Genomic DNA, 20,667 nt, shown 5'->3' with positions numbered 1-20,667 from the left:
TCCGGAGCATACTAAAGTGATTTTTTTATTGCATTTTGTGAACGACTCCAAGCACTACGACCTCCCAGTGTGCTCTAGTACCTGTTCACACACCAAGACTTAACTAAAAACTTGTTAGTGTCCGCAAACGAAAAGAAAATTCTAGTTACGCTAAAATAAACTACAAGTTGGGTTTCCTCCTAACGAGCGCCTTAGTTAACGTCACGACATGACGAATATAACATTACAATAGGTTGCCTCCCACAAAGCGCCTGATTTAACGTCGCGGCACATCGCAGGCTATCGAACTTAAGGTTCACTCAACATTTGAGGCTCCTACAAATGAGTAACGGATACAACCTTTTCCTCATCCATGCCGAGGTATTATTTCAACCTTTGCCCATTGACTTTAAACCCGTTCGTTCCATCCTCAGATTCAATTTCTACAACTCCACTTGAGTATACTTGTACAACTCTAAATGGTCCCGACTATCTAGATTCCAGCTTACCCGGAAATAATTTTAATCTTGAATTATACAACAACACGACATCTCCGGGTTTGAAAATCCTCTCTTGAATATGCTTATCATGCATCATCTTCATCCTTTCTTTGTACAACCTGGTGCTCTCAAAAGCATGGTAATGGAATTCATCAAGTTCATGAAGCTCTGTGACTCTACTCGTACCAGCGGCCTCCATGTCAAGATTTAATTGCCTTAATGCCCAAAATGCTTTATGCTCTAACTTCACCGGTAAGTGGCACACCTTTCCAAACACTAATTTATAAGGTGACATACCAATCAGAGTTTTGAATGCAGTGCGGTAGGCCAATAGTGCATCATCCAATTTTTTCGTCCAATCAGTTCGAGTAGCATTTACATTCATGGTCAAAACACTCTTGATTTATCTGTTCGACACCTCCACTTGCCTACTTGTTTGTGGGTGATACAGAGTGGCGACCTTATGGCGAATGCCATATATTTCCAACAACTTTGCAAAGGCCAGGTTGCAGAAGTGGGTGCCTCCATCACTGATGATCACTCTTGGAGTACCAAATCGGGTGAAGATATTCTTTCTTAGAAAACCAATAACTCCATTTGCATCATTTGTTAGGAGTGCCACGACTTCTACCCATTTGGAGACATAGTCCTTAGCTACAAGTATGTACTTGTTGCTATATGAGCTGACAAATGGTCCCATAAAATCGATTTTCCATACATCAAATACTTCCACCTCTTGAATTGGGTTTATGGGCTTCTCATGTCGACGGGAAATATTCCCCGTCCGTTGGCACTCATCACATCTTTTTACCCAAAAGTGTGCATCTTTAAACAATGTCGGCCAATAAAAGCCCGACTCCAGCACTTTAGCACCTGTCCTTACTCCTCCAAAATGGCCTCCATACGAGGAAGCATGATATGCCTACAAAACAGAAGGTTGGTCTATCTCGAGAATGCATCTCCAGATCATGTTATCAATATAAATCCTAAACAAATATGGTTCATCCTAGAAATACATGCGACAATCACAAAAGAACTTCTTCTTTTGCACAGAGGACAAGTCATAGGGAACAATACCGCTCGCCAGGTAGTTTGCAATATCTGCATACCATGGCGCTACCTCAAGGCTTGTGGCTAAATGTTGTTCATCTGGGAAAGTCTACACGATCTCTTCCACCTCAACCCTCTTTTCAGCTCCTTCAATCCTGGACAAATGATCAGCAACTTGGTTTTCCGTTCCCTTTCGGTCATGGATTTCCAAGTCGAACTCTTGCAGCAATAGCACCCATCGAATCAGGTGCGACTTTGACTCCTTCTTCTCAATTAAGTACCTGAGAGCAGCATGGTCAGTATAAACAATTACCTTTGAGCCTATTAGATAGGACTTGAATTTGTCAAATGCAAACACAACTGCTTGCATCTTTGTCACGACCCAAACCGTAGGGCCGCAACGGGCACCCGATGCCTAACTCAACCGAATACCAACGTAACATATCATTCTTATCATACTATCATGGGTAAATGAACCAGAAAGGCTGTCATGAGATAACTAGAATAAAACATAAGGGAATACTAGACATAGGACGACCCAACATGATATAGAAACTTATACATGTGACATACGAGCCTATAAGGACGACATAATCATTTGTATACTCAAGACATAGGTCGATAAGGCCATAAAAGTATCCATATACATGTCATCTCTCTACAAGCCTCTAAGAGTACATAAATTTCATAAAGGCCGGGACAAGGCCCCGCCATACCAATCAATACATATTCAAATTATATTGACCAAATAGGCAATTTCGGAGCAAGTGGAGTGCACAAACACCTTCTGCTGAGCTGATAGCCTGCTAGGAGAACTCTCAACCTATCTATCGGGACCTGCGGGCATGAAACGCAGCGTCCCTAGGAAAAAGGGATATCAGTACAAATAAAGTACCGAGTATGTAAGGCATGAAAGAAACATGGAGTAAGGAACTCAACCTGTAAGTCTGAATAGCTCTATGAATCATGAAAATATTTATAATGTCATGCATGTGCGTATAAATGCCATACCATGCATAAGTATATGCGTACATAACATCATCAAGCCTCTGAGGGCATCCCATCATATTATCTCAGCCACTGTGGGCGAAATCATCAACTTATACCAGCTGATCAGGTGGTGGTGCGTATATAATTCCATTACCTTTCCCCCATAAACCATATACATATACTATATGCGTATATAACGATATCTGGTCATGGATCAATATACATGTATAAATGAATGCAGTGCATAATGAAATAAGTCAATAGATCTCTCGGAATGTCATGAGACCCATGAACAGACGATATGATAGTAGGACATATGGGTAATCAAGAACATAGGTAACCCTAGTACTTCTAGGAATAGAATCATTCGTGAAAGTGGCGTGCTTGCTCGTTTCGTTGTATCATATAGATCATGCCAAAAGGAAAGAAGGGAAAGCCTTAACATACCTTATCACAATCTTTCCAATCACTAAGTTGAACTCTCCTCTTCGTACTTTAATCTAAAACAACAATAATTATACTATCATAAAGTTACGAAAGATACAACTATCGCACAACGAACGACAAACTTATTTCGTATTAAAACAGGCAACATCTCCCCTATAATCCTTACTTCCTTAAAATTCAAGATAACACCAATCACAACAATATCAAAATGTATACATTATTTTCCAACCTTATATATACCACAAAATACTATAAAATAGCCCAACATACCCCAATCTCTTCATACACAAAACGACCACCGTAGTAGTGTCAAACGGCCCGAAAATGTTACGACCAGCCTACCACCCTGTATTTATGTAGTGTTTATCAACCACCTTACTCCTCCAAAACTCAACAAAATAGTAGTAAAACATGCATACCAACAACAACACAAAACAATCCACAAAACAGTTCGCTACAAGTGAATAACTCGAACTCACGGCTTCGATCACCGTTCCGTGAGTTCTAACTATTAGGAAACGAATTTATCAACCTTCCTTGATATTTAAAAACTTAAAAACAGAAAGTACATATTTTCTTAACTATGAAATACCTTCCAAAACTCAAAATACAAAGAAAATGAGAGGCGATATAGCGATACTTACGTCGTAGGAATCGTTTTAATGTTATCGCTTCTTGATTCCATGCCCGGGATGATAATCTTATTTGAAGCTCTTGAAGAGAGCTTAAGAGTAAATTTAGGGGTCTTATTGGGTTGTGTGTTCTGTAAAATAGAAGAAATAAACGAGATAAGGATATAAATATGCATTTTGTTTGAAAAGTCAAAAGGTGCTACTTGGCACCCTCGCATTGGTTCTTCTTTCAACGTTTATAACTTTTTATCCGGGTGTCATATGAATAAATGGTTAAGAGAGTTGGAAACTAAATTCCAAGACCTTCAATTTGGTATATAATATGTCCCAAAAAGACCTCATATAGAATACAACTTTTATTTCTCAAAAAAGTCTGTTACAAGGCAAATCCTTAGTCGTTTTTCCGCAACTTTAATCTAATTTTTCCCAAACTTCATATTTTCTATACAAACATAATATATAGCCATATTATGAATTTAAAATTATTTAAATCATGATTAACAAGTCTCATATTCATTACGTCACCTTGGGATGAACATGGTGTAACAATCTTCCCCCCTTAGAAACATTCGTCCTCGAATTTTAAACTCCCAGAAATCTATATAAATTTTGGCAGAGTCTCCTCTGTAACGATACTAGTACCAACTTGTCACATAGCAAACCCAACAATACAAAGCCAAACAGTGCCACAATTATCAATAACACCAATGGCCTCACACGACCAATAACAATAACTAACATAAGAATCAAGTATCATATACGTACCTAAAGGCTGTGATGTCTCAGTCTGATCCTCCTTCGGAAGTGGAAACAAGTGAGGATACCTAGTCTTCATTTCTTCTTCAGCTTCCCAAGTCATCTCCTCCACATTATTGTTAGTCCAAAGTACTTTAACCGAAGCTACATCCTTAGTTCTTAATCTTCGAACTTGTCTATCTAGTATAGCAATGGGAGCTTCCTCATATGATAGCTGCTCTATAACCTGAACATCGTCAACTGGAATGACTTTATAGGGATCTCCAATACACCTATGGAGCATAGACACATGAAATTCTGGATGTACAGACTCCAATTTGGAAGGCAAGTCTAACTCATATGCTACTTGGCCTACTCTGCGTAATATCTTATAAGGTCCAATGTACCGAGGGCTAAGATTTCCTTTCTTACCAAATCTCATAACACCTTTCATCGGTGATACCTTTAGGAATACCCAGTCATCTACCTGAAACTCCAAGTCTCGTTATCGATTATCTGCATAGGACTTCTGATGACTATGAGATGCTAATAGCCTTTCCCATATAAGCTTAATCTTCTCAACTGCCTGTTGTACCAACTCTGGTCCTACTAACTTAGTTTCCCCAACCTCGAACCATTCGATAGGTGACCTACACTTTCGTCTGTAAAGATCTTCGTATGGAGCCATCTGAATGCTGGAATGATAACTATTATTATATGCAAACTCAATAAGTGGAAAATGATCATCCCAACTACCCCTGAAGTCCATCACACAAGCCCGTAGCATATCCTCTAGTATCTGAATAGTACGTTCAGCCTGACCATCTAACTGGGGATGGAATGTTGTACTAAGACTTACCTGAGTCCCCAATCCTTTTGGAAGGACCACCAGAAATTAAATGTAAACTGAGAACCTCTATATAAGATAATAGATATAGGGACACCATGAACTCGTACTATCTCCCTAATGTAAAGCCTTGCATAATCCTCTGCTGAGTAAGTAGTCCTGACAGATAGAAAATGGGTTGCTTTTGTAAGTCTATCGATAATAACCCATATAGAATCGAACTTATGTTGGGTACGAGGTAAGCCTATGATGAAATCCATATTAATCACTTCCCATTTCCAAGTCGGAATCTCTATAGCTTGTAATAATCCACAGGGTTTCTGATGCTCAATCTTAACCTGCTGACAATTTGGGCACTGAGAAACAAACTCTGTTATATCCTTCTTCATTTCGTCCCACCAGTATATTCCCTTGATATCATGATACATCTTCGTCGCTCCTGGATAAATAGAATAACGAGAATAGTGAGCTTCTCCCATAACCTGTTGGCGCAACCCTGCCACATTAGAACACATAATCGACCTCGATATCTGAGAACTCCATTTCCTGTAATCTCAAATGGTGTATTCTCCTTTTGAGGGGATGTATCTCTATAATGAGATAGCACATGATCCTCATACTGGCGTTCCTTCACTTCAGTTACTAAAGAGGATGTTGTCGTGTCCTGAATAGTAACTCCAGAAATACCTGAGTCCAATAATCGAACTCCAAGACAAGCTAGCTGATGAATCCCATGGGCTATCCCACACTTCTCTAGCTGTAAATATGACAGGCTACCCATAGATCTACGGCTGAGGGTGTCGGCTACTACATTCGCCTTCCCCAGATGGTATAAAATATCAACGTCATAGTCTTTCAGTAGCTCCGACCATCTCCTTTGGCGTAAATTCAATTCCTTTTGATTGAAGATATATTGAAGGCGCTTATGATTAGTATAGATATCAACATGAATGCCATACAAATAGTGCCTCCACATATTTAGTTCATGAATCACAGCGGCTAACTCTAAATCATGGGTCAGATAATTCTTCTCGCGCTTTCTTAGTTGTCTTTAAACATAAGCAATTACTTTTCATGGTCGTTCTGCCACTTGTTGCATGAATACATGGCTTATCTCATTGCCCACAAATACTAGAATTTTCTGTAACCCATATGATCTCAAATTTCATCTTTTGATTTTTTTTTATTCCCGTTCATTAGCCACGATAGGTGCCACTTTCTTATGGAGTGCATACAATATTGTTGTGAGGCTATTGTTACAAGACCATTTCTTCCTTATGTCACAATACCTAAGTTGAAGCCTTCTTCCTTATTCCCTTAGCTAGTCTTTCTTTGTAGTACTTAAGAGAGACTGCGAGCTTATTACATCGTATAACCGAAAGAATTTTTGACGTTCTTACTCTCCTATAATTATCCTTAATTACTTACCTCCGTACCCTTGTGCTCGTGAGGTTGATTCTGAACTAAAATTTTGATTGTCTTCTCAGTGGCACTATTTTTTTCTATTTTCGTAACACTTATACGGTACCTTTAACAACCCCAACTCCTATATGAATATTTCTCAAGGATTACGATGTCATCATATTTGTGAGACTGAATTCCCTATGTTGGGTTTCGCTATGTTTATCTTGCACAACCTGCTGATTTGTCGGTACCCTCTTCTTTAGCCATGGTTAGGCTCTTCCTGAATCAACCACTAACTACACGTTAGTCCATTATCATATCTATATTCTGCATAATCTCTCGTGGGTTATATCATTTATCTTAACTTACCCCGCACACTGGCTCCTTATGTATCTAGTGTTCATTTGCACTTATTTATCAATAACATCTAGTGATGGAACCCTTTCTACCTCTCCCCGTCGTCATGCTTACATAATGTTCTGGAGTCGTATTATATCCGTAGGATCTGAATAAATGCAATCTCATTCCTTTCATCATTCTACCACATTATTTCTTTACTATTCCATAGTTACCTTAACCACATAACTCTGACTTAATACCATATCAAACCATCTTCCCCTCTTTAGGGGAGTACTAACATTTATTGCTATGAAGATTTACCTATAAATGTTTCACCTCTTCATATTTGGCGTCTTTTCACATCTTCATGGACTCTTACTTGTCTTGCGGTAACCCTTCTGTACTAGGAATAATTGAATTTCTTACACACAAAGGTGACACCTAGTATAACTTGTACACTTAGTCCCTTAAGCTTAACTCTGCTCATAATGCTTGTTTTAGGGAAACGTCTTCCTGAATGACCTTTAAAAGTTATTCTTCTGTTGTCCATTCAATTATCGCCCCTAACGCGATCTCGCAAATTCTCACAATGTCAACTATTATCAAATCCTTCGGTCCCGAATTCATGTTCAGTTTATCTTATTCACCAGCCCATACTAATTTCTATTACTCCGGGGGTCTAACTTTTCCTTCAGGTACTCACGTATGAGTCACCAACTCATTTCTCGAAATGGGGACATGAATTTATGGCTTATACTCTTTTATTGTCTCAAGGCATGTAACTTCTTGTCTTTTCCTTCACTTGACTATAGAATCTGTAGTCCTGTCATATTTTGATTTATCTTTATCATCCATTTATCACATCTTACTTATAATGCTTTATTTACTTTCTTCTTATTCTCCTGCTAATATTTTTGTCTATCACCTTATTATGAAAACTTCTTCAAAACTTTCTGTCACTTTTAGCCCCCATTGATTCAAATCACTGGCTCTTCGGGTTTCCTAACACTCTCTCTTTACTAGGGACGAGAGCCATACAAAGGTAAATATTTATCCCTTCTAGGATTCCAATGCTAATCTTCTGAAATTTTTGAACATTCTAGTATTCATATCTGATTGTACTATTCTAGAGTGCACCATCTGGGTGTCTCACAAGGAGAACCATTACCACATTTGCAATATCCCTCGGAAATATGAGCTAATGATAACAATCCATCCACAATTTTGGGTTACTCTAACCCCAGCTGGATGCTGATATCCCATCCTTGTCTTAAATTATAACTGTTATCTCCCACAAGGCATAATTGAAATGGGTGCTGTCAAGTAATATATATATATATATATATATATATATATATATATATATTTGTTATTATTAAAGTAACTCAGAATACTTATATTTCTCTGCCTGAATTGTAAATACATATAATCTTCATTAACTGGGTACCTCGTATCCTTCTTCACCTAGCTTCTTTTACTTATTGAAACTTATATCTACCTTCTGATTCTCTCGTTGCTTTTAACCATAGGGGTAGATAGATATTCATGCCTTAGGCCCAAAAATGTGGGCAAAATCATCAACGTATACCAGCTGATCAGGTGATGGTACGTATATAACGCCATAACCTTTTCCCCATAAACCATATACATATACTATACGCGTATATAACGCCATTTGGTCATGGGTCAATATACATGTTTAAATGAATGCAGTGCATAATGAAATAAGTCAATAATATCTCTCAGAATGTCATGAGACCCATGAACATACGATATGATAGTAGGACATATAGGGAATCAAGAACATAGGTAACCCTAGTACTTCTAGGAATAGAATCATTCGTGAAAGTGGCATGCTTGCTCATTTAGTTGTATCATATGGATCATGCCAAAAGGAAAGAAGGGATAGCCTTAACATACCTTATCACAATCTTTCCAATCACCAAGTTGAACTCGCCTCTTCGTACCTTAATCTAAAACAACAATAATAATACTATAATTAAGTTACGAAAGGTACAACTATCGCACAACGAACGACAAGCTTATTTTGTATTAAAACGGGCAGCATCTCCCCTATAATCCTTACTTCCTTCAAATTCAAAATAATACCAAACACAATAATATCAACATGTATACATTATTTTCCAACCTTATATACACCACAAAATACTACAAAACAGTCCAACACACCCCAATCTCTTCATACACAAAATGACCATCGTAGTAGTGTCAAATGGCCCAAAAATGTTACGACGAACGACCAGCCAACCACCCTGCATTTATGTGGTGTTTCTCCACAACCTTACTCCTCCAAAACTCTACAAAAAAAGTAGTAAAACATGCATCCCAACAGCAACACAAAACAATCCACAAAACAGTCCGCTACAAGTGAATAACTAGAACTCACGGCTTCCGATCACCGTCCCGTGAGTTCTAACTATTAGGAAACGAATTTATCAACCTTCCTTGATATTTAAATACTTAAATACAGAAAGTACACGTTTTATTAACTTTGAAGTACCTTCCAAAACTCAAACTACAAAGAAAAAGAGAGGCGATATAGCAATACATACATCGTAGGGATCGTTTTAATGTTATCGCTTCTTGATTCCATGCCCGGGATGATAATCTTGTTTGAAGCTCTTGCAGAGAGCTTAAGAGTAAAGTTAGGGGGTCTTATTTGGTTGTGTGTTCTGAAAAATTGAAGAAAGAAACGAGATAAGGATATAAATATTCATTTTGTTTGAAAAGTCAAAAGGTGCTACTTGGCACCCTCGCATTGGTCCTTCTTCCAACGCTTATAACTTTTTATCCGGGTGTCGTATGAATGAACAGTTAAGAGCGTTGGAAACTAAATTTCAAGACCTTCAATTTGGTATATAATATATCCCAAAAAAATCTCATATAGCACACGAAATGTATTTCTCAAAAAGCTCTGTTACAAGGTAAATCCTTAGTCGGTGTTTCCGCAACTTTAATCTGATTTTTTTCAAACTTCATATTTTCTGTCCAAACATCATATATATCCATATTATGACTTTAAAATTATTTAAATCATGATTAACAGGTCTCATATTCATTACATCACCTTGGAACGCACATGGTGTAACAATATCTTTCTCTGTCACAGTAATTTAGTTGGGCACCACTCAAGGTTTTACTTGCATAGTAGATTGGGTGCATGACTTTATCTTTTCTCTGCCCAAGAACTACTCCCACAGTATAGTCGCTTGCATCACACATCAGCTCCAAAGGTTGTACCCATATCTGTGAAAATGGCCATCATGCACCTTTGGAATGTGGCGGGTGCATTGCATAGGCCAAACGGCATTCTCCGAAAGGCATAAATTCCATACGGACAGGTGGACGACGTTTTTTCTCTATCTTCTAGGGCAATAGAGATCTAGTTATACCCCGAGTATCCATCCAGGAAGCAAAAGTGGGACCTCCCCGCCAATCTATCTAGCATATGATCAATGAATGGCAGCGAAAAATGGTCTTTTCGGGTGGCCTTGTTTAATCTTTTGTAATCCATACAGATTTGCCATCTCGTGACTGTTCTTGTTGAGATTAACTCGTTGTTCTTATTTTGCACTAAAGTCATTCCACCCTTCTTTGGCACACATTAAACTGGGCTGATCCAGTTGCTATCAGAGATGGGGAAGATGATTCCCGCATCTAAACACTTGATCACTTCTTTCATATTGGGATTCAGCCTTCTTTGATGTTATCTGGAAGGTTTGTGCCCATCTTCTAGTATAATCCTATGTATACAAAACGTTGGGATGATACCCTTTATGTCTGCAATGGTCCATCTAATTGCAGTCTTGCACTCCTTTAGAACCTGCAAAAGTTGTTCTACTTTCACATCTAACAAACCAGATGAGATAATAACATGCAATGTCGAACTAGGTCCTAAGAAAGCATACCTGAGGTTGGATGGCAAGGATTTCAGCTCCAACTGTGGCGGCTCTTTGATTGATGGCTTAGCTGAAGGGGTCGTTCTTTCTTCTAAGTGTGGAGGCTTGAATTCGAGCTCTCTTTTCCAGTACCCTTGGCCTTTAAGGGCCAACACCCACTCCGCCAAGTTCTCACCATCTACCTCTTCTAGGTTCATCAGGCAGGCTGCTAGGGGGTCTTTTGCATTCAGTGCCTCATTTTTCTCCTCCAAAATCACATCCACAACTTCTATAATAGAGTAGTCAGCAAACTCACTGGGTCGCCGAATAGACTTCTGTACATTGAACGTTATCTCTTCATCGTTCAGTCTCATCTTTAGCTCCCTAGTTTCATAATCAATCAAAGCTCTCCCAGTAGCCAAGAATGGCCTTCCCAAAATTATGGAAATCTCCTTGTCAACCTAGCAGTCTAGAATGACAAAATCTGTCAGAAACACAAACTTTCCAACCTGCACAAATACATCATAAAATATACCTGATAGCCTCTTCACCGTTCGGTCGGCTAGCTGTAGTAACATGGATGCGGGTATTGCTCTTCCAATGCCTAACATTTTATAGATAGACAAGGACATCAAGTTTAAACTCACCCCCAAATTAGTCTCATCTTTGTAGTGCTGGCGGTCGCTTCTTTCCTGCGACTTGAGTTTGATCCTTCTCGGGCACTTTTTCTAATGCCTTTCTCTCGCACTTCCTCAGCCTCCTTAGCAACCTCTTTTTCCTTGTTTATTTCCTTCTGGGCTGGCTGGATTCTTATTTATGTTAGCTTAGTTGACTCATCTACCTTAATTGGTACTGGCACGAGTATCTCAGTTGGTCGGCTTTCACGAGCAATTTCTTGCTCTAGATCAAGATCTCTACCATTTCACAAACTCATAGCCATCAGCTACTTCGGGACTTGCTCTTTCGGGTTAACATGTGTGTCCGCAGGTAATGTCACGTGAGGACGATTATTAAGGGCCATGGATATTTGCCCTAGTTGAATCTCAATGCCCTTGATAGCTGAGTCGTGAGATACTACCTTTTCGTGCATCTGGTGGACCATTTCTTTCATTTTCCCGCTGGACCCAATGAGTTGTTGCAGCATTCCTTTTATTTCAAAAAACCCATCATCTTGTCGTACTATCTGTTACTGTTGAGGTTGTTGATAAACTAGTTGATTCTGCTGATTGTACCCTTGCTACCTTTGTTAAGGCACAGCCTGACCCTGTGGTCGTGCAGCTCCAAGATTATTGCTATTATTGTACTGCTGGTGTGCTGGTCTATACTGCTGGCCCCAATTCTGACCACCTTGCCTCTGTCCTCCATAGTTTCCCACACAGTTCATATTTTCCTGATAGTTCTGGTTGTCACTTTTACCACTCCACGAGCACACATATGGTTGGTTAATGCATGGTGTACATAAGCCCCCATTAGTTGTATCAACTATGTGTACCTGCTTCTGGCCTGATCATCAATCTTCTTGGTAAGGATACTCATTTGCGTCATCAGAGTGGCCATATTCTCGGCTATGGAGTTGTTTGGGTCCAAAGCTACCGAGTTAACTACAAGGGTGATTGTAGTGTCTCTTGTCATCCATCCTGAGTTTTGAGCCATTTTATCTAGCAGGACCTTACACTCTCTAAATGATTTTCTCAAATATGCTCCACCTGCTGAAGCATCAATATTGGCCTTCAAGCTATCTGCCAATCCCATGTAAAACCTTTGTCCCAATATCTCATCTGGAATGCCATGATGTGGACACTTAACCAGCATCCCCTTTAACCTCTCCCACGTTTCTTGTAGTGTTTCAACTGGTTTCCGCCTAAACCTCAATATCTCATCAACTTGCTTGGCAGTCTTATTGGGTGGGTAGAACTTGTTCAAAAATGGCTTGACTAATTCCACCCAAGTGGTGATGGAGTTTATGGGGAGCGAATTTAGCCAAGTCTAAGCTTCTCCAATCACTGAGAATGGAAACAATAACAGTCTAATTGCTTCCAGTGTCACATTCGGTTGCCTTTGAGTGACACAAATTGACAAAATGTTTTTCATATGCTGTTGTGGATCTTCAATGTAAGACCCGGAGAATAGTCCCTTGTTCTGCAGCAGATGTAGCATGTTGTTTGTGGTTTGGAAGGACTCCGCTTGTATCTGAGGGACTGCAATAACGGATGCCATATTTTCAGAGGTGGATTTTGCCCAATCATACAAAGCCGCTTCTGGCACAAGAGGTACCACACTCTGATTGTTCGGGTCATTCACATTATTTTGGTTGTTTATTACGTCACCCATGTCTAGTTCGATTCGTTCCGTTGAGTTCTGTTGTCGTTTGTCTTTCTTGTTTGCTCGATTTAGTGCCTCAAAAACTTTCTCAGGGTCCGGTAATACTTCGCACAATTCACCAGTTCTTGAGGAGTTTCTAGGCATGCACCTGTAACACACAAACCTACAAACGTTAGAGTTTCAATATAATGAATTTCAGTCAAGAAAGTGAAATAGACTACGAATTCTAACAATTCTTTTAGCCGTGTTTAATAACACCATTAATTTCCCGGCAACAGTACCAAAATTTGATCACGCTCAACTATGCCACCTAAGAGGTCTAGCGGTCGTTGCAAATATAATTCGATTTACAAGTCCGAAGTCGAATCTCACAGGAAATTAACCTACTAATTACAACCACTAGTTTCGCACGAATTTAAATATTCAACCTTTAGAAATATTAAATAACGATTTAAATGTTTACTAACTAAGAGCAAAGTAATTAAAATGGAGTAATTTATAACTAACAGAGCAAATATTGTAGACAAGAATTGAAAAAGTCTAGGGTTATGATTTTCCCTAATGTCGGAATCTCCCCCACCATGTTACCTATAAATTTGCCTAAGTATTCTCTACCGATCGTGAGTACTTTGGGTGTCGTAGCTCTCTCTCGAGTAACTACCACAATTTACTAGACATATTCTCTCGAACTACGCTAGCTGGCACTAATTCACCGCTCACTACGATCGCACCAAGGTTTCGTTATCTCTAATCCCACCTTTAAACCCTCTGTATTGATCTCTCAAATATGTTAGGAGTGGTGTTGTACAACAACTACCTAAATGTATACTCTCTCTCAAGTAATATACACACTAAATAGGTACAGTTAATTGAGATCTCTTCAATCAAAACCAATAAAAATATAGTTGAACAAGTAAAGAAAAATCAAAGGCAAATCTATATTAAACGTAATAAAAAATCATCCTCCAATCGGTTCCATCAAACCCTAGATTAGAAAGTTTAGCTACTCATAAATGTATCAACAATCGTCATGATGTTTAAAGACATTAAACTACAAAGTATAGAGATGAACGGAAGGGAAACTCATTTTGCTTCTTGCTCCATCGTGCTATCTCGCCTTTTTCTTCTCCAAAATAGTGCCTCGTCCTTTCTCAACTCATATAGGAAGTATTTATATGTTAGGGTCGAAGTACTTGAGTCCAAATCCTGGTCGGAGTCTTTTAACCTGCGACTTTTAATCACCTGCTATAGACCTCGCGAAGCCTGGTCTATAGTGCGGTCAACCTAGCTAAAGAACTCGCGAAGCCTGGTCTATAGCGCGGTCAATCTGGCTATAGACCTCGCGAAGCCTGGTCTATAGCGCGTTCAACCTGGTTATAGACCTCGCGAAACTTGGTCTATAGCGCGGTCAACCTGACTATAGACCTCGCGAAACCTGGTATGTAGCACAGTTTGGGTAATTGATGCTTTTGCGCTCTTTTCTTGCATTTTTGTCCTCTTTTTATGCAACTTTCATTCGACTAATTATTTCGATGTTCCTACACATAAAACAACATAATTTAGTTTAAATGTCGCACAATAATTCACTAAACCAACAAAATATAGGACGAGTACTGTGCTAAAGATGTAGCATTTTGGCCGAACACCAATACTATGAGTGTAACTTGTTGTACTATTTTTACTATCTATATTTTTCTTTTGTTCAATATTTTCATCTTAGATTTTATACTTTTGTATTTTTTATATCTGTTTTGAAAATGCTTTTTTTGGGACCGAGGGTCTAAGAAACAATATCTCTACCTCACACAAGGTAGGGATAAGGCTGCGTACACCCTATTCTTCTTAGAGCCGATTTGTGGAATCACATTGTGTATGTAATGATTTTTGTTGTTGGGTGTAACTTGTTGTAATAGCTTGACTTATTTTCTGGGTTGTTATGAATATAAGTAGTAAGTAATAGGAAAAATGACTGTATAGCCGCTCTCAAATTAATAACCGAAAATATGTATAGTTTTTGTGTGTGTATATATATATATTATATATTCTGTATATTATATACAAAAATTATACATATTTTATATACTTTTTTGGCTACCAAATATAAATAGTTTCTGATGCGGGCTAAAAGTGATAATATCCCATAGTAATATGTAATTATGTTATAAGTGACATGATACTAGGAACGGATAAGAGAGCGTTGTACTTTCAATGCGGGTGTTTTTCACGAATTCAGATTTTGTCGCTCCAATGTGGATATTAAATACGTAATAAAAAAGCAAAAAAAAAAAAAAAAAACCACAAAGCCTCGAAAAAAATTGAGGAAAATAATCATTGAGTTTTCTCATTCTCTATTAGCTTCTATCACCGGAGACCATTGACGGAAACAAGGAAAATAACCATTGACTTGGGGTCAACGGATTTCTCATTATCTTCTCTCACTGGCCAACAATATTTTGTGTTGAAAGTTCAAAACAAGGCCATATATCAGATATTTTCGATTATCTGTATTATATAATATGAATATTTGATTTGATTCCTCTTATAACTTTGCAGGCCAGCTCTCATCATTTAGGAGAAGCAAGAGATCGAACCAACGAAAGAAAAAACAGCCAAATCAAAAAAGGTCATTTGTTTTTGCTATTTTCTCGTTCTATGCTAAACATATAAATAAGTTATATTCTTTGGTCAAGTATCTGATTGGCCAAAAGTATTTTTTTAAAATGTTTTAAAAACCACTTACTTTAGACAATGAAGGTGTTGGCCAAGTTTATGGTGAATAAATAAATGCTTTTGAGTAGTAATAAAAGTTATATTTTAGTTTTTAAGTGGAAGCTAAAAAAGTAACTTCTCCAAAAATAAGTATTTTTAATTTCTTTTAGAACAAGATTACCCAAATAAAAAATTCATCTTTACCAAATTAACTAGTAGTAACTTCCTTTTTCATAATTTGACGATTAAAAGCACTTTGCAAAAATGTTGGCCAAACCATTGACTGACGAAAGTACTTCTAAAATGATTTATCCAAACATAAACAACTACTCTTTCAAATAACCTTTTGACAAGCAATTTTGATTAAAAAAAAATCTCAAAATAAGTTACTTTCGGCGGCTTGGCGAAACAAGCCCTTAATGGATATATTTCGTCTCATAATTTTGTTTTAGATTTAAGACTCTTACTCGTCGTCAGTTTGTGTGTTCTTTCTAAAATGCTGTTACAATTTTAAATTTTTTATACAACATCTACCTTATTGAAATCGTTTGTGCTTTTAGTTTCTCGAGACTTTATGCATTAATTAATATTCAAGCTAAACTAACCGTAGTTACTGACCGAATAAACTGAAACTCAAAGGAGAAAAGTCGAATCATACCAAATTAATTAGGTATAATATTGATATAGCATTTTAAGAAATCAAATACCAAAAATACTGAAACGAAATGTTTAAATACAATATCGTATTGACCTCTGTTTTAAAAGGCGTTTCTGGGGCGTGCTCCGGGGCGAGGCGTACCAAAAACGCCCCGGGGCGATGGTGTGGGGCGAAAGTCTCAAGAGGCGTACGCCCCGCAATTTGGGGCGTACGCCCGGGCGTTCGGGACGCGTTTTTTTAGTAAGGAGTAAGCCCCAGAGACTTTTTCAAATTAAAACAAAATTTGTTGAATTAATCCTTCATATAATACCCAAATTCTCAAAAGTGAGTTTGGTAATTACTCAAAAGGTTTAAAAAGGAACTCAAAAGTATTAAATTTAAAAGTAAAGACCTTTTTTATTGATTTAAGCCCTAATTCATGATTTTCCCACATTTTTATCTTGTCCGCTAGTCTGCTAATATCTCCCAAAAGCAACAAATATTTAATTTTTTTTACAAATACAAAGAGAATTATATTTTTCTTCATAGCAGCAAATTCAAAGTTCAAATTGCAGGTTAATCATCCTTTTTGTTCCTCCATATAGAAAATTTTATTCTTTTAGACTCAAATTACTTGTGCTTGTAAGTAACGTATAATAGATTGTTTTGATTAGTTTTTTGTGGGGATGGAGCACACATATATATAGTTTTCTTCAATTTTTATGCAATTTTACCTGTTTATAAATATTAATTGTCATTATATTATTTTATAAAATATTAAAAATTAAATACCTATGGGGCTTACGCCCCGCTGAGGCATATGTAAAACGCCCCGCCTTACACCCACGCCTTTTAAAATACTGGTATTGACCGACAAATACCCCACTCTCTAACATACATATGATAGTTTTTATTACTCCCACGTGTTTTCATTTTCTTAAAGAGTAGAAAAGTCTAATACTCCATCAAATTCCCATTAATTTGGGATGATATAAAAAGACAAAGTGCATAAAGTTTCAGATATGGATAATAGAGCTATGTGCTTTCAATTAATTAACAATTAATGTACCCTTCCCGATGTTTTTATTTTTTTATAGAACCATTTAGTTCTTTCAATCTAAGAACTAAAATTTCTAACAGGTTATGGCAAGTCATTTGATTATTAATAATAATAGCCATCTATGTCTAGAAAATTAAAAAGAATTTGATACCATACCATTTTAACCCGACCTGTCTTTAATAGGAATTACAGTTCAAGAAAGTTATTTAAGAGGGATGGCACACTCTATTGAGATTACCCCAATAAATCATCGAACTCGGCTGCTTCATCAAACTACGGAACATGAGGTATCCCCCCCCACACACACACTCTCTCCCTCAACATGTACAAGCATTACGTTGTTACTTTATTTTTGTGAAGGAAAACCTTAGAGCAACGATAAAGTTGTCTTTATATGACTTATATGTCACGGATTCGAGGCATGAAAACAGTCACTAAGGCTGATATTAGGGTAGATTGTCTACATCACAGTGATCACACTCCTTAGGGTGTGACCCTTCCCTGAACCCTGTGTGAACATGAAATGCCTTGTGTACTGGGCTGCCCTTTTTGTTTTGTTGTGTTTTCGTACAAAAAGTAGGAAATGTTTAGGAATTTGATTTTTGATTTTGATTTGGTTTATAGATTTAGCAAACGAACATAATTCGTTTGGTTTGATAAATGAAAAAATTTCACCAAACCGACCTATGTACATCCAACTTTGTCATATAAAGAAGTTTTGCTCATACTTCTTTTTCACGCAGTTTTAACCTCAAACTTTTGTAATTTAGCTTGAAACTCCTATAACTCTTTTCCATTAATTTGAGATAGAAGAAGGGAGGAATGTGGATCAATTCGAGACAAATCAAATTCTTGATGAAATATATTTAGATTTGTACCATTCATCTACCAAATCTTGTACCATATTCATAGTAAGTGTGGGGCTAAGTGAATCAAATCCAGATGCTTATAAGTCAATGTTGGTCTCTATTGGTCCTTACCATAAGAAGAATTCACAACTATGCTCAATGGAGAATTATAAATTGCGTTACCTACAACGATTTCTCAGGAGAAAAGTAGGGCTTGATGTGAAAACTTGCATTAGTGAATTGGAGAAATTGAAGGATGAGGCACTAAAGTGTTATGATGATATAGAGGATATTTATAGTGATAACAATACTGGTCAATTTTTGAAAATGTTGTTGGTTGATGGTTGTTTTATAGTTGAGTTTATTCGGGAGCGTTGTGGAAGGAAGCCAACAGAAAAAGATATTATTATCCCCTACAGTGGCATAGATGGTCAAGTACGTCGAGATTTGTTATTACTAGAAACCCAACATCCTTTCTTTGTCCTCACTAAGCTTCACAACATGACTATGGATCCAATCAGGGGCGGATTTAGGGGCGGAAGCGTGTTCACCCGAACCCCTTTCGTCACTGGATCCAATAGTACCATTCCTAAAATTGGTGAAAGAGACCTTTAATTCTTCCTTCTTGAAGATGAGTCATGCATCCTTTCTTGAGATTGAAAGTGATGCCAAAAACATCAAACATTTACTTCAACTAGTACATATGTCATGTCATCCTTTGGAGAAGAAAACTAGCCTTACTCTTGAAAACCCTAGTTTGGAAATGGAACATTGCACGAAAGGCTTATGTTGGAATCCTTTACAAATGGTTAGATTGAAAAATATGCCAAATGGTAAGGACCACCAAACATGGGATGCTAACATGCCGAATGCAACAGAGCTTCGCGAAGCTGGAGTTACATTTTCAAAAATTGGAAAAATTTATAGAAGATTGGAAGATCACGACCTTGGAGATAACACAAGTTTATTTGACATTAAATTTGAGAATGGAGTGATGACAATCCCTTGTTTTGAAGTCTTTGACTGTACAGAGACGATCCTGAGAAATCTTATAGCATACGAGCAACAATCATCTGATGTACATCCTAGATATTTCAGTGATTTTTCCATTTTTATGGATTATCTTATCGACTCGGACAAAGATGGGAGTTTGCTTCGTCAGAAAGGAATCATCAAGAACGAGATAGGAGAGGACAAAAGAGTGGCTAGCCTTTTTAACAAAATTGGGGAAGGGGTTGCCATTTCTTATGACTTCTATTACAAACAAGAATACTTGATGTTAGTTCAACATTGTGAAAAACCATGGAATCGAATGAAGGCAAGTTTGAGGCACAATTATTTTAACAGTCCTTGGGCGGGAGCTTCAACTGTGGGAGCCGTCATACTCCTCATACTCACAGCTATACAGACTGTTCTAGCTTTCACAGGTGGTGTTAAGTAGTTTGAATGTCTCCATTGTAGAGTTTCCTCACAACTCCAGACATGCAATTTACTGCATCAAAGCTTGTGCATTAATGGCGTGAGAACTATAATAAAATGAAGGTCTTTTCTTTTCTCTGATTGTGTCTTCGTAGAAGTAGCAGATTTTCAATTATCAACCTCTTCTCTCTTTGTAACAAAAATATAAACAACTATTATTACACCTCAATCTCAAACTAATTGGGTCAGTTGTATCAATCCTTACCATCTATTTTCGTTACTGATAATAAGGGTCTCGCAATGTTTAGGGAAAACAAGCTTATGTGAGCATACTTTATCTAAGGGAAGTTGTTTATGATGACTCAAAAATGACTCATGCAACAGAGGATAACTAACCACATTATAATGAAGATAACGATGCAAACTCAAGATAATTTCAATGTGAGCATACTTTTAAAGAATAAATTACAGTAACACATCAAGTATTAATCAAACTCGTGTATTAATCGAGTAATAGAGAGTGAGAAATGGGCCTTTCGTTAGCAAAAAATTCCTCAAACGCTAAAAACCAATAATCTATAAAAATGTGTGTGCTGTCAATGTGAGGGAATCTTTGTTGGAAAATATCAAAATCAAAATGTGCTAGTGTGTGAATGTAAGGTTATTACGGGTGGATAGGGCGGAATATTAATTGGGAGGTGGAAGAATTTTATTGATTCTCTTGCTTTTTCATCATCATTAGTTTTAATTAGACAAACATGAAATAACGAAAAACTAACTAATTACTTAGATGCAACGACTGTATATCCCAACAGTTCACTTTTTTCTGGTGAAATCTATAGAATATTTT

At 37.5% G+C, this 20,667-nt stretch overlaps 1 protein-coding gene, 1 non-coding gene and 1 pseudogene across 2 annotated transcripts; 2 read left to right on the top strand and 1 right to left on the bottom strand.

Annotated features, from left to right (window-relative positions):
* Nucleotides 1-882: 882 nt before the first annotated feature.
* Nucleotides 883-12,634, bottom strand: LOC138909319 (uncharacterized). Its single transcript, XM_070200504.1, has 6 exons — nt 12,416-12,634; nt 10,716-11,283; nt 5,703-5,867; nt 5,193-5,619; nt 1,657-1,810; nt 883-1,401 (listed from the first exon to the last, which is right to left on the bottom strand). The coding sequence occupies exons 1-6, from the start codon at nt 12,632-12,634 to the stop codon at nt 883-885; spliced, it is 2,052 nt and encodes a 683-aa protein (XP_070056605.1).
* LOC117273714 (small nucleolar RNA R71) lies at nt 12,606-12,712 on the top strand. Its single transcript, XR_004503741.1, has one exon. It is a non-coding gene; the product is annotated as a small nucleolar RNA R71 (small nucleolar RNA).
* Nucleotides 12,713-17,657: 4,945 nt separating this feature from the next.
* On the top strand, nt 17,658-19,953 carry LOC138908891 (UPF0481 protein At3g47200-like; annotated as a pseudogene).
* The last annotated feature ends 714 nt before the right edge of the window (nt 19,954-20,667 follow it).

The sequence above is a fragment of the Nicotiana tomentosiformis genome, chromosome 4 (genome assembly GCF_000390325.3).
Source record: "Nicotiana tomentosiformis chromosome 4, ASM39032v3, whole genome shotgun sequence".
In the NCBI taxonomy this organism is placed as follows: Eukaryota; Viridiplantae; Streptophyta; class Magnoliopsida; order Solanales; family Solanaceae; genus Nicotiana; species Nicotiana tomentosiformis.
The sequence above is the reverse complement of the archived record's forward strand: the minus strand, read 5'-3'. Positions and strand labels throughout refer to the sequence as shown.

Coding starts and splice junctions, on each gene's coding strand:
- LOC138909319 (XM_070200504.1), bottom strand. CDS start 12,634: ATGCTGGTTAAGTGTCCACATCATGGCATTCCAGATGAGATATTGGGA. Junction 5,868..10,715: donor GACCATTGCAGACATAAAGG/GTATCATCCCAA, acceptor TATTGGACTCAG/GTATTTCTGGAGTTACTATT. Junction 1,811..5,192: donor CAAAAGGATTGGGGACTCAG/GTAAGTCTTAGT, acceptor TGCTGCTCTCAG/GTACTTAATTGAGAAGAAGG.